The 14,098-nt window shown below is 37.6% G+C and overlaps 2 protein-coding genes across 4 annotated transcripts; both read right to left on the bottom strand.

The window, feature by feature from the left end:
* Window positions 1-137: 137 nt before the first annotated feature.
* cd63 (CD63 molecule) lies at window positions 138-6,522 on the bottom strand. Of its 3 annotated transcripts, none has more exons than XM_056732677.1 (8): window positions 6,366-6,522; window positions 5,345-5,428; window positions 2,365-2,547; window positions 1,825-1,899; window positions 1,509-1,604; window positions 972-1,115; window positions 717-800; window positions 138-620 (listed from the first exon to the last, which is right to left on the bottom strand). In XM_056732677.1, the coding sequence occupies exons 2-8, from the start codon at window positions 5,408-5,410 to the stop codon at window positions 555-557; spliced, it is 714 nt and encodes a 237-aa protein (XP_056588655.1). In that variant the 5' UTR covers window positions 5,411-5,428; window positions 6,366-6,522; the 3' UTR covers window positions 138-554. The 3 variants fall into 3 exon arrangements, with proteins under 3 accessions (XP_056588655.1, XP_056588657.1, XP_056588656.1); XM_056732679.1 differs by lacking the exon at window positions 6,366-6,522 and adding an exon at window positions 6,254-6,275; XM_056732678.1 differs by lacking the exon at window positions 6,366-6,522 and adding an exon at window positions 6,147-6,169.
* A 692-nt stretch (window positions 6,523-7,214) lies between these two features.
* Window positions 7,215-13,564, bottom strand: mylk2 (myosin light chain kinase 2). The gene is given in 17 exon segments (XM_056732696.1): window positions 7,215-8,047; window positions 8,171-8,303; window positions 8,443-8,523; window positions 8,648-8,719; window positions 9,112-9,240; window positions 9,444-9,514; window positions 9,611-9,752; window positions 9,943-10,052; window positions 10,136-10,229; window positions 10,316-10,424; window positions 10,962-11,146; window positions 11,395-11,675; window positions 11,678-12,144; window positions 12,414-12,492; window positions 12,699-12,784; window positions 13,002-13,298; window positions 13,426-13,564. Coding segments are annotated over 16 exon segments (2,316 nt in total). The 5' UTR covers window positions 13,198-13,298; window positions 13,426-13,564; the 3' UTR covers window positions 7,215-7,966.
* Between the last annotated feature and the right edge of the window lie 534 nt (window positions 13,565-14,098).

Below are 14,098 nucleotides of genomic sequence, written 5' to 3' on the forward strand. Positions count from 1 at the left end.
TGAAATGTTAATAGACAATGCAGTATGAGAAGGTCTAAACTGACTTCTATTAAAAGACTTCACTTAATGTTACCTAAAGTGAACCCTTCATTTAATAAGAATTTGGACAACTTCAGGTGAACAAAAAAAAGAACAAACATGTTACAAACATTTTATTGTTTGTTTGACATTGGATGTATTAGACTAAAAATATATAAAATTGGTAATATCAGTAGATTTTGTTTTGAAGAAGTACAATCATTTTCCTTTAACCCAAAAGGAAAGTGTGGTCGACTAAGAATGCTGATAAAAAGGTAAAAGTCACATAAAAAAAAAAGAACTAAAGAAACAATTACTGAGTGGAGAGTCAACAGAAAACATGGATATATATATATTGATATTGATATATATTTACTTAGTACTGTGAAAATGCATTTTTAAATTAAACTGCAAGAGGGGGAAATATCTGCCTCTTAAAAAAGAAAAATAGAACACCTGTATGGTCTCTAAGAGCTTTAAGTGACAAGTTTGTCCCTCTTCCCAGATTTGGGTTGAAATGTTGTGACTTGAAGCAATCACATGATTTCATACCCCTCGCGAATGGCTCTCATCAGAACGCATGCCAACACGATGCCCGTCATCTATAACAACAAAGTTAATGTTTGATTAATAAAGAAAACATCTTTAAAACATCAGACATTGTGCAGTGCTATATATGTAAAAGGATGTCATCTCACCTGTACAAATGCAATAACCAGAGCAGCCACACCAACCCAAAGAATACTTCGTTTGAGAGACTCCACTACAGCCGGCTGACATCCCTGTAAAAAACAAATACAAAAACAAACATCTTACTGCACTGTGCACGCCACATACCCACTCCAATAAAACAATGTTACATAACCCAAAAACCCAATGGCTTAAAAAAAATCTTAAAACGAAGAAAGTACACAATTCCAAAGACAATTCATCATTTCCAGAAAGATTCTTACCTGTGTGTGGATTTTGTTGTGATTGTGAATTGCTCCAATACCACAGTTTGCAGTCATGTTTATACAGCAGGAGTCTGGGACCGAATCGTGGGCTGGTTTGAAGTTCAACCAGTCATCAGAGGAGTTTGCTCCACAGCACTTTAACTAGTAGAAAAGAAATAGACATTAAAAGTCAACCTTCTTATATAGGTTCACTGATTTAAGGCAAAATTGATTTAAAAAACAGAGTTGCTTTATAAACTGGACAAAGACCACAATTACAAAGTATTTCCAGAAAAGTAAGATGTCAATATTGTATTACCTAACATCTGTGGCCCAGGTAAATGGGTATAGTAAAAAAAAACAGAAGCACAGAAAATAAACTAAACTGCTAAATAACAGCAGGATGTCATCTTAATGTCAACAGATGTCAGTAAGCAAACAAGCCTGAGATACTCATAATCAGAGCATGATCAAATTTATGTTTAGGATTTCTAAGTGACCAAGTGGTATTGAGATATGTATTTTTTAATCTGACACTATTGATGGTTGACCAACCTCAATCTGTATTTCATCAATGGCTTTCCCGGAACTCGCTGTGGTATTATAGTTGTCGATTATTTCTTTAAATCCCTCAGTAACCAGATCATTCACCTACAGAATAATACAGAGATTATTGTGAGAAAAATTAAAAGGAGAATTTGGATAATAGTCCATATGTGCAGATAAGAGTAGGTTTGTGTACAAGAATCAGTAACCTGATTTAATGTCATATTCATTACTCTCTTATGAGACCTGCTTCAAAGGACATATTTTATTGTTAAAAACAGTTGGTGAGATCTGTACGGGATCTAGTAAGTAGGGAAATACTCACTTCTCCACGGTAGACATAAACAGCAATAGCTGACCCAATTTCAATGATGGTTATGAGAGAGAGAATTACAGCAAACTAGGAGAAAACAAATACATACATCAAGACAAACAATCCTTTAACTTGAAAGTAACAAAAACGGTGAGTTTATCAAATCTGAATTGAATTTATTTCAGAGCTTGTGAACTAGGATCGAATCATAATATCTGTATCAATACCAAGCCCTAACTGCCTACACTACCTCGTTCAATTACAATCTTACCAAACAATGGCACATTATTTGTAAATTTTAGTCATACTGTTGGTGTCCATTTAATAAGCAAATTATCAGGCTAACAAATAATCTGGTTAGACCGGTCTGACTTGTGTTGATCTGCTGCAGGGTTAGTGCAACGCCAATGCATAAACAAAAACACTAACGTTTTTCCACAAGCACCAGCTCATATTTCACAAGTTGCATAAAACTTGCGGTGGAAAAAGTTGTGAAAAAAATCTATACATTTATTAGTGCAAATGTGAATTTAAATTACGTAAAATCCTTACCGTTGTGACCATGCAGTGATTCTCCTTCAGGGCCCCACAGCAGCCAAAGAAGGCGATGAAGAAGATGATGACCCCCACCCCGATTAGCACAAGGGCTCCACCAGAAGCTCCTTTGAGGACCGCTGTGTTGTGAAGAGCAACTTGGGCTATTACACCAAGAACTATTAAGGCTAGCCCACATATCTAGTGATAGAAGAGAGGGAAATAGAATAAAAGGAAGGTCAGTACAAGACAAAACAGACCCTTCAAGAAGACTAGTTCTAGTTATATAGAGTCATCAGGGTAAACCTCACATTGACAAGACTACAGACAACAATAAATGTCAAACTAAGATTTTAATCAGTAACGTATTCAGAGTCCTAAATAAGTTTTTGATTGAAGCAAATCCTTTTTAGTGACACATAGTCCAATCCAGAACCACTGTTTTTTCTAAAAATGCAAAAACGCAATCTAGGAGAAAGGAAAGGCTTTAGTAAACATGATGTTTGTACCAATGAGGTGAGAGAAGCTTTAATCTAAAGCGATTTACACATTTAATTTAATTATGAGGAATATAATGAGAATCTTGTTTTGAAGCATCATGTCAGGCCACTTTGTAAAGACTTTTTAATCTCAAACCTTAATATTTATTACGAATAAAGTGTTCAGGATTAGATCTACCGCTATATTTGAACATTGCGACTTCTTCAAAACCCTTTCTTGTAACACCTTTTTTGGAAACGTTTTATCGAGTTGTATGAAATGTTTTATGAGATAACCAAAATAAAGAAAATGGGTATATGAACGCATGCTATGCTTATTATATTAGGTTATAGTACTTAAGAGACATCCAAAAATTTCATAATAACATTCAGTACAGACATTTGCTAATGGCGTTGGCTCTCAGAGCCTGCTCATAATCCTTTATAAAGTTTGTATAAGCAAACACACCGATCAGCTGAGGAGTTCTGCATCACCTTGATCTCAGAGATAAAGTACTGTGCAAACGTTTCTAATAAAGTAGAAGTAAAGAACACATATGTAGTTTAGCAGCTGTAGAGGATGTTCAGTATATATGCAGGATGTATGGGCGTTTCTGTGCACAGCTCTAAACTACTTTTATGGCTACATCACAGGGTAATAATCAGTGGAACCAGGCGATAAGTACCGATTATATCCTGTTGTCATTCTTTGCTAAGTGAAAAGGACACTTTGGTACAGAATATAGAAATACATTCACTGCATTAAGTAAACTAAAGGAACACGTAATGACATGAATAAGGAAGGAGTGGTATTAAATCATCTATTATCAGCCCATGTTTCAGCTGACCTTTAGCATTACTAAATACGTCACGAACGATGTTAATACTCGGAAAGAAAAATCACATGATGCCGTCATAAAGCGAAACACCAAACACATGACTGATGCTGAATTTGACAATCGCTTTCTCTTTAACTGAGAAATGTGAGGAAAAAACACTGTAGTGTGACTATATTTCACACACAAACTTGTTCACAAAACTTTTTCGAAGTTCTTTAATACTGAAATACTTATGTCACATCATGTTGATCAAAAACCTGATATTGTTTTATGTCAGGAACAACCCCTGTTGCTCAGTATCTGTTTAACTCGGCACACAAAATGTCTGATGACTCCCATATTAATACATTTTAGAATGATCATGTAATAACAGGAAAGGGAGGAAGTGTAGATGTGTCAAAGTAGGCTTTGGGCACAAAGGAGAAGGACATTTGAAAAAATATCCGGTCAGCCACTGAAGTGAACGGACGATATTACTATGGATAGAAGTTGAGGTTTTTATGTTTTCAGTTCAATGATTGTTTCCTCATTACATGCACAGATTTGTGCATGTAAGACTTTTTTTAGGAAATGTACCACCAAATACTTGAGTTACATGTTAAACCGGCTTCTAGGGAGATGCTGTGTGTCATTAAACTGACTAGCTTGACTGAGTGTTAAGTGTTTAAAGGGAAAGTCAGTGTCAGTCATCTGGTAAAGGACCTAACCACTCAAATCGTCAACATTTAGTTGTTGTAAACTATGCGATTTAGCTTATTTAACAATACAATTGTAATTGCAATTTATTAACCTGTACTGCTTCGTGACATATTAATGTCGATAAGTTTGTATCATACAGTTAGTATGTAATGCATCAACTAAGTCCTATACAAGTACATGCTCATGGACAATTTAGGGTATGCATTGACGTCACTTTCCCGCCGGGACACGACCCCCTTGAGACCCAGGACACGTTCCTCTGAGTGGTAAAACAGGAGAATAGGAGAAACAACGAAACCTAGACTAAAACCCGCAATTATTTGCTGATATTACAAGCAGCTGGACTCGACGGGCGATTCTTACGACGTCTCTACGACTTGCATAGTAATCAGGTGTTCCTGGATACTGAAATGTTGCGCGGAGTTGCGTTTCCTGATATTTTAAGCAGTCATTCTGCTGAGTGTATTACCACCCAGGAGGACACGCTCCGGCGAGCTAAAGTGGTATTCACATGATAAAGTGACGACACATTACCTCTATAACACATCTATGGCACCATAACATTCCCAACCAAACCAGAGAGAAAGGAATACACAAACATCACCATCTGATTTGAGCTGTGTGCTTAAACAAAATAGCTGTATTCCAGTCATCTGACTCTGACATGGCCATGAGACGCTTTTACTGCATGTTGTGCAATCTTTTACTGTAAATTACAATATGAATCGCACCAAGAGGAGGCTTGAACTCTCTCGACTGGATAAAGTGTTGGATACTCAAACCTTTACCGCTAGACCTCAAGAAACGTAAAACCAAACTCAGTGAAATACAAGACTAAGGGTTAGCAAAGCGTTGCATTTAATAAAATGTTTCACAATAACGCCTCCAAGGCGCAATAACCCAATGATGACAATACAAGGAAATGGATCAGCAGGTTAGGCACATGCTGGCTGATATATGAAATGACTGGCGTTTACTCACCCAGAAAATTAAATTAAAGAAAAACAGCAGGTATTTGACACACTTTGATCCCCCTTCTACAGCCATGGTGCTTTTTATTCGATTCTGAAAACAAAAAGAGAGGAAAATAAATAAACGAAACCAAGTCACCATACCAACTGCCCTTAAATATTTTAATGGTTAAATAAACAAACAATATGTAGGTCATTGCGCTGATAAGAGCTCAAAATGGTGCATAGTTAATAAATAACTAATAACTATTCTTAAAGTCAGAATATCCCCTTTAAACGAGTGAAAACAGAAGAACTAAAATAAACTGATCATGCTGTTGACTTCATAAATCAACTGTTGACTTTACCTCAGGAACAAGGAACTACGATAACCGTGTGAACGCAAAAGAAATGTGTTTACGATATGACTAAGATCACGAGTGATTGTTTTACGATACTCAAGGTGTATCATCCTAATTAATTTATTGTAAACTTTAATCCATATACCCATATCAGTAAAGAAATTACCAGAATAAAAACATGTGGGTTTTTTAGATTATGACGACACGACGGTATTTCTACTTCCAGTAAACCCCCCTCCCACTGATATCCCACGTTACGATCATTTCCTTCGTATATTCCTACACAAACCCCCAACAACACGACTTTTTCAGCGTTAATGTGTTGTACGCCTAATGAAATAACGAGTTTTAAAAATGCAAGTTACGTGATTTTCAACTGTGTCACGCAGGGCCTCACTTTTTCCCAAAAAAGCGTCGAATAACGTTTAGGTAACAACGATGCGTGTGAAACAAAACAATGCGACCATTTACCTTTTAACTTAATTAAAGTCCGCGTGTAATTCGATGATTTCTAGTCTAAACAAATTACTGACTTAAACAAGTAACGTTATTCACCGTATGTTAAACGCTTATTTTACCTCGTTTGTAACGTACTTTAGATTGTTACTTCAGAAAAGTCCGTTAAAATTCAAATCTGAGGCGGCGCGCGCTACTCTTGATTTAAACGCGGAATGTGAATCGTAACGTTACCTCGAGCTGGAGTGTTTAAGTTGAACCTGTGGATTCGTGAACTGCTTGATGTCTGTCGCAGCAGCGAGTCTGACAACTCCAGTAACGTTACCTCCCTTCTGTACTCCTCCCTAACCGCAGCTCAACATACTACGTTAAATCAACTGTGCTCTTTAGGAAGAAAGGCATTGGGCAAGAACAGTTATGTGAGGTAAATTATTTAATATTTTTTTGATTTTACGCATTTTACTTTTGTTTTAATATGTAGGATTACGAAACCGTGTGTGTGTTGGAGGGTTTCGATAGAGGGCCAATTTAAAGGGAAAGTACACCCCAAATAAGTGTTGTCACACTCATGTCATTCACACGTTCTTCTTTGGGAGATAAAATATATTTGTGTTATGCTTGAAAGAAAGTGTGATAGGGTGAGAAAATTTGAATTTTATTTTTGAGTGAACTATCCCTCTACCGTTTCGAGGCCGTGTAGACATCACGTGACATTGAAGATGTCATTGAAGATTAGACAATTATTATTCCAGATCATATTTGGTGAATTTTAGAACAAATATTTGTTGATTCTCAATGACCGCAAGTGAAGAACTCGAATAAACACTAGGCGTTTAAGTTTAGCCTCGGAATTCAACGAAATTGCTGAATTTCCAGTGGATTGTAGTGTAATAGTCACATGGATGACATCATCATCTGTAACTTCAGGAAATTTTATGGTCAATTTAAACATCCATGTTGCTGTCTTTCATTCCCCTACGTGTTTAGATCTTGCGCATATGGATAACAGGAAATATTTGAGATTTTGTTTTTTTTCCTTATTTAAAACATGCCGAAAGGGAAATTGTTTTCTTTCGCAGGAAACTTGTTCGGAATGATCAGTGTTTTGAAAACGAGCTTTTTTCACAGTGCATTAACGCATGGAAAGCTGATCAGTTCGGATGAAACCAATCGTGAAGAATTTGTAGCACACAAAGGAGATGGAACTATGTTGGTCCATGTCGTGACTCACATACAGGAAATGAGAAAGCGGACGGACCAAGTCATACTATTATGTCATCATACCCATGACATGTTGTCGCTTTCTGGCAGCCAGGACCTTCACTTTGGAACCAACAATCCAGATTTGTAGTCATGTTCGCTCAGCAAAGTTTCTGTTTCTGCATTTCTGTGGTTAAACCCACCAGCCCTGAAAGTTTTACTTCCTATTTTTTATTTATGTTTATGGCCTCTCAAAACAATATTAAACACTTGTTGTTAATCTACTACTGCATCGTTTTCAAAATATAACTTTTGAGCTGCAAGCCAAATTTTATGCGATGATTGTTCCCACACTTTATCCTCACTAAGTTATTTCTGTCTTAATTACATTTGAAGAACAGCAAAAGTGAACAATTTTACCTGCAGAAAACAAAATAAATGTGTTGCTCATGCCAACAAGCACAAGAGATATACAGTATGTGCCTAAAGATGCTTGCTCGCGTGTAGTATAATCACTTCTGTTTAATCATTGTGGTAAAATGGGTTAAAATGGCATATAGACAAAGTCTCAACATTTACAAAGGCATATTATAAAAGCAAAAACTGTGCTCAGAAGTGTACTAAGAAGAACACTCTTAGATTGCAAGCGACGTCAGGGAACCTGAACTTCCAATCTTCTTAAACCGGTTGGCTGCAGCAATGGCTATGTAGTTTTTCTGTGCAAATAAAAAGGAGAAGAGGATGAGAATGTGTACCAGTGTGGTTCACAGGATCAGATTCAGGATGTGTCATGGTTTGTGCAACTCATATGCATATTCATGGTTTCCGCAGTATTTCACCTTCCACATTCGTCTGGCCATGTACTTCTTAAGGAGAACCTGCGACTTGAGCACTATGTTGCTGCTCTTTGCTTTTTCTGAGATGTTGTTGAGCCACGGATGCTTGAGACACTGGGACGCGCTCAGACGACCACTACACGAAAGAGAAAGATGAATTATAATAACACAGAGCACTCAGACATGTAGTATAGTATAGTCTAGTGTGCGCATTTGTACTGAGACTGTTTGAAATGATCAGTTTCAGAAGATTTTCTGTATGTCTTCATTCTCACCTTCTCTCTCGGATCAACAGGTTGGTCACAAAGTCTCGAGCCTCTGCAGAGACATGCTCGAAAGCATCCTCATCAAAGTACCTGAACATCCAACAGGGGGCATTGTTTTACAAAGGATACCAGTTTTAAAATGGTGTTCTGTAATAATTGTTTAGGATTATTAACATTGTGTTGTGTACATGAAAAACATATAAAAAGTGACTACCAGTTGCCCAGGAGCACATTGTTGAGGGTCTGGTTGTCATCATCACCCAGAAAAGGAGAAAGGCCACTTAACCTAGATTTTTTTTTTGAATGAAATACACTTTATTGTCTTTCAAAGGGGAAATTTGTATAGGACTTGTATAGGAAAAAATATTATTCAACAATACAAAAATTAAAAAAATAACGTTCAATTTGGTCAATGAGTACAGATTTTTGATGTTTCTGTCTATTTTCCTATTCCTTTACGGTTCTAACCGTTGACAACATCAAACAAACAGAAATGAGTTCTTCCCAAAATTATTGCCCTCACTCCATGTCCCCTTTTGCCTCCCAACCCCCCGCCCCCCCCAGCCCCCTATGCTTTCATTAAAGAAATCAATTCTAGGCATGCAATTATTTATATAACTTAAAACAAATATTTCCACCTGTGAATTATACATGTTTGCACAGCTTATTATAACTTACAGCATATATGTGACGACGCCCAAAGTCCACATGTCTGTAGGGAACGAGACAAAATCAAAGTTCACCACCTCTGGAGACAAAAATTCAGGTGTTCCAAAAGAAACCTTGAGCTTTTCTCTAGGTTTGTATCTAGAGATGGAAGAACAATCAAGCCTCAACTTTAATATTTGAATTGTCACAGGATCAACACAATCAGAAATAAACAGCGGTCATTAGAAAAGTATGAAAGGCACATGTCACACCAGCTTAAAAATGATGGCAATACTCTTTCTGATTTGATCTAATAAACATGCAGATTGAAACACAATAGCATTTAAATGCAGTATATATACCTTCTGGCAAGTCCAAAGTCAATAATCTTCACCTGATGGCTTGAGTGATTAACAAGAAGGATATTTTCTGGCTGAAAATAAAATAGATCAAAATATAAATCATCATTTATTTAAAAGAGCCAAAGAAACTGTGAATGCTGTTTGCCTATTAGAGAAAAGAGCCTTACCTTAAGGTCCAGGTGAAGGACGTACATCTGATGCATGTACTGGACTCCCTCACAGATCTGTTTCACGAAGACCATGGCATCCACCTCAGTCAACGGGCAGCTCTCATCCACGATTCTTTCAAACAGCTCACCCCCCTCCACACTGAATAAAACAGACAGAATAACCTCCTTGAAGCAGTCTGAATTATTAAAAAAAAAGAAAAGAATGCTTTTCTTTTTCATTAACTTAAAAAGCAATATCATCTATTATAAAAGTGAAATGCAAAATTGATAATCTTATCTTTTACTCTTTGCTTGGGTAGAACATGTGTGCTGAACATAAATTAACTCACAACTCCAATATCAACACGACTTGATTCTTGACCTCAAAAGCTTCGTGGAGTTGAAGAATGTTGGGGTGGCTGAGCTGGTTCATGACCTGGATCTCATTCAGGGCCATGTCCTGTAAAAAAAGCATGTAAGGAAAGCAGGAAAGCTTGTTTTTGTGCTAAATAAATTCATTTTTAAACATGCTGGTGTACTTACTCTTTCTTTGGCATTTCTTGTGTTGATAATCTTAGCAGCAAGCCTCATCCCCGTCTTATTCTCTGTACATTTGTGCACCTTGCCGAAGCGGCCACTAACAACACACATACCAAAATCTGTTTGATAACTCAATTAAATCAATGATAATTCTGTAGAAGTCACAGAGAGCTTTTATCTGACCCTCCCAGAACTTCTCTAGTGTGGATACTGAAGGTGTCACAGGGTGGAGGATTTGACTTTAATGCCACAAACCGGTGAGAGAAAGGTGCCGGCTGAGATGGAACATCATCTAAAGGAGATAGAAATAGAGAATATATTTTGATCTTCATTAATGTGTCGTGCTACATCATCTCAGATGTTTGAAACAGACGTGGCACCGGTTACATTGACGACAGCACAATCTATTTATCAAGTCTATAAGGCACCTGTTCAGTTACAATCTTTAAAGTGTCTATCTTGAATGGGAATCTCAGGTCAAGAATCACTATGAGACGGTCATGGTGTTGATATCTGATCTGTAAGACTCTCTATGTTGGGCTCGCGTGGAAACAGGTGCTTATGATTGGAAGGCACAATAATGTTCTGGGGACGAGGATCATCATGTTTGAAATTCTTCACATGTCTAAGGTCAGGCTATGCTGAGGGCTTTGCTGTCACCTCTTTAACCTTTGTAAACAAATTTACACAACACCAATGGCAGTTATTTTGACCCTGTTTATTGTATGCCATGATAAAAATTATCTTGCGGTTATTTCACTATTTATATTTCCAATAAGGCTAAAAGCTACATATATTTTAGACAGTTAATAGACAGACAGATATTTACCTATAACTTTAAGACAGGTTTTAGGGGGATTGTTGACTTTCGCCTGAGCTGGAGGTTTGTCTACAGCTGGGCTTATTTTAATCCGTATTCCACCAGCTTCATGCTTCGATTCAGGTGATTCGGGCCCTGTCTTTTCTGAAGGTGATGTGAGAGGTGCATCTTTTTTACCAGCAGCAATCTGCAATCTGTTTAAGATACAAAAAATAAGAAAAATGCATCCCAGCAAGATTTGAGAATGTTCAAAAAAAGCAATTTGTAAGCAAACAAATCTGACTTTTGCACAAAGTATGTTCAACATCACACCTTTGCTTGAATTTGCATGTCTGAGAAATGTTGAATTTTTTAATAATTACGTATTCTCTGTTTTTCATGTAGTGTTAAAAAAGTGTGCTTCGAATTCTGGGACGAAGGATGCATGAATTGCTCACTTTACCTTTGCAGGGAGTTGGGACAGCTCTGCACTTGTCTAAGTAAAGAAGCTTCCTTTGTTGCCGTGGTAACGGTTAAACCCACAGTTTTTAGTGGTTTATGGCTTGGTGGAAACAGTGTTGAATTTTCTATTTTTGTTGTTGGTTTATTTTCCGATGATGTTCCAAAACTCTGTGCGGGAGGAACCAGATTTGCTGTGGAAGGAGTATGGATGGGTGATGCCGCTGTTGACACGTCTAGCGAAGTCATCTTAGAAGCAATGTTGGGTACCGGTGTGCTGGTACCTGATGCCATTTTTGTTGTTGAGGAGACACCGGTTCAATTTTCTTTGGGACATTATGATTTTGTGGCTGAATATTAGGTTTCGGCACGATTGTGTCAGACAAAACTGCTGTTTTTGTTATGGGAGCAGAAGTTGGTGTCATCTTGGCTGCTTCACTGTTTGGTGTTAGAACTTTCTTCTCGTTTTGGACTTCTGGCTTTGGTGAAGGACTCCTTGGAGCGACCAACTTCTTGGACACCATAGATACAGGAGCAACGATGGGTGTCTTGATGTTATTCTTATTTTCCATTTGAATGATATTCTGTGTTTGCAGCAGATTATTTGATGATTTGGAGGTTACAATGGGTTTTTCTTTTTCTCCTGTGTTTTGTGATTTAACTTCATGCTGAATTTTGACCTCCGATGAATATTTTTCAGTCAGATGGTCCTCTCTTCTCATTCTATTGATTTCATTTACTTCTACTAATGTGCCTGCACAAACACACATACGTAAATAAAACGTACATACAATGTTTGCTTGTTAACATTTAATGCATCAAAGGTTGAAGCTGTTTAATCTGTACTAGTATACATTTATTGTTTGTTCTTTAGTCAGGTGATTTGTGGGTCATCCTGCTGTGCATGAGGCATAAATAGTTGACATGCTAACAGGCCTGTCACTCTGATTTATGTCCATCACATTAGAACCGAAGAAGGGAATCCTGTGAATGTTTTCTAGAATGTTTGATCATTGCAGTCACCTTTCTCTGAGGCCACGTTAAAGACTTGGGACACTATTTTACGCTCTCTAGGTGTGTCCAAGCGAACATAGACTTCATCCTGTAATAAATATACAGAAGATACAAATTCAGGTAACAATCATGTGAACCAAACCAAAAGAGCAGCTAAACGATAATGTAAAGTGATGAGTTACTGGCAAAGGCATGAACGAAATATTTGCTATACATTAAGGAATACAAGAATGTCCTAAAATAGAAAAATACAGTATGCATGTACAAATACAGGAAGTTGTTTTGTCTACTAACCATAGAGGTTCGGACAGGCAGTGACTTCCTTCTCTGTAGAGCGACCAAAGGCACAGACACATTTTCACACAGTCTGTCTCCTAGACCTTTGTATTGAAAAGACAACAACACATATAATATATATTACGGCAATGTGAGATTATGCCTGATGCATGCACAGCTGAAATGTATCCATACACATAAGATCACAGTGCATAGATCTGCAAGACCCTCCACATTATACATATTGTCAATATAATGCCAGACATACACGAACAATATAATGGTACAGTACAAAACCAGATTTATTTCGATTTTCCATACCACATGCCAGGTCCTCCAGAGCTGTTCTCATCTCCAGGACTTTCCTTTCCAGAGAATCCAGGAGTCTGGCTTGAGCTGACAGCTGGCTGGTCATGGCCTCCTGCAGCGTGCTGTGGTGGGCACAAGTTCCGCATAAGGGGCAACCTCTTCCTGAGCTCCAGGGTAAGAAACTGGTCCACTTTAAAATGCAAGTCATCAACTTTGGCCTCCAGGGTGGCGGGGTTGGAAGGAGGCACAAGGCATTTCTTAGAGTCCTTGAGTGACATACATAAACTGGATATCGATCTAGGCAGAAAACTGTTTAATGCAAACATAGTGTTAAAGTCAGGAAGGCGATCAGCGTTCTTTAAAAAATGAAACAACAAATTAGACACAGAATCAATAATTGAGAAAACATTTATCTCTCAGTGGTTATTACACCCACCTGTAAAGATGTTATCCAGACCAAATGTCAAGTCTACAGTGCATGTGTTCTTCACGAAGAGGTCGGATACATGGATCGCTGTTTTGTTAAAGCTCAAAGAGGACCGACATAACAGATTCCTCTTTTATCTGAGCTCCCTGACCACCACACCAGAAATAGGCAGACCAGAGGGGGCGGAGGGTCTCAAACAGTGACCGGTGATAATAGAAGCACGTACAGCAGGAATGGTTTGGGGGGGCATGGGTGTGAAGTGGACATGGCATAGGCTAAATGAAAAGTCTCTGCACCTCTGACTGTCCTGTGGAATGCTGTGACATAATTAGCTCTTAGTGTATCTTTAATGGAAAAAACATTGTGGCCTTTGCTGTATTTAAACATAGACTACACAGACACGGCAGGAAGTTTTTTTTTAAAGAAACAAACACGTCTTAACAAGTGGGTAATTAGAACCACATATAAGAGATTTAATAATAATGTAAAATCATCACCTGTTAAATATATGTTAACATCATGATGCTGTAAAACTAACGTGATATGCTTAAGCATTCTCTGACCTTCATGTAATCAAGATGGAGGAGGTTTTTCATATGTTCTGTGTGACGTCATGAGGATATGCGATCGAAATATCGCAAATATGAAAATGTTATTCTAAGATATGATAAAGCTTTTTTTT

Source organism: Triplophysa dalaica, chromosome 20 (genome assembly GCF_015846415.1).
Source record: "Triplophysa dalaica isolate WHDGS20190420 chromosome 20, ASM1584641v1, whole genome shotgun sequence".
NCBI classification, from domain to species: domain Eukaryota; kingdom Metazoa; phylum Chordata; class Actinopteri; order Cypriniformes; family Nemacheilidae; genus Triplophysa; species Triplophysa dalaica.

Coding starts and splice junctions, on each gene's coding strand:
- cd63 (XM_056732677.1), bottom strand. CDS start 5,410: ATGGCTGTAGAAGGGGGATCAAAGTGTGTCAAATACCTGCTGTTTTTC. Junction 2,548..5,344: donor TCTTTAATTTAATTTTCTGG/GTGAGTAAACGC, acceptor TTCTATCACTAG/ATATGTGGGCTAGCCTTAAT. Junction 1,605..1,824: donor TTTATGTCTACCGTGGAGAA/GTGAGTATTTCC, acceptor ATTATTCTGTAG/GTGAATGATCTGGTTACTGA.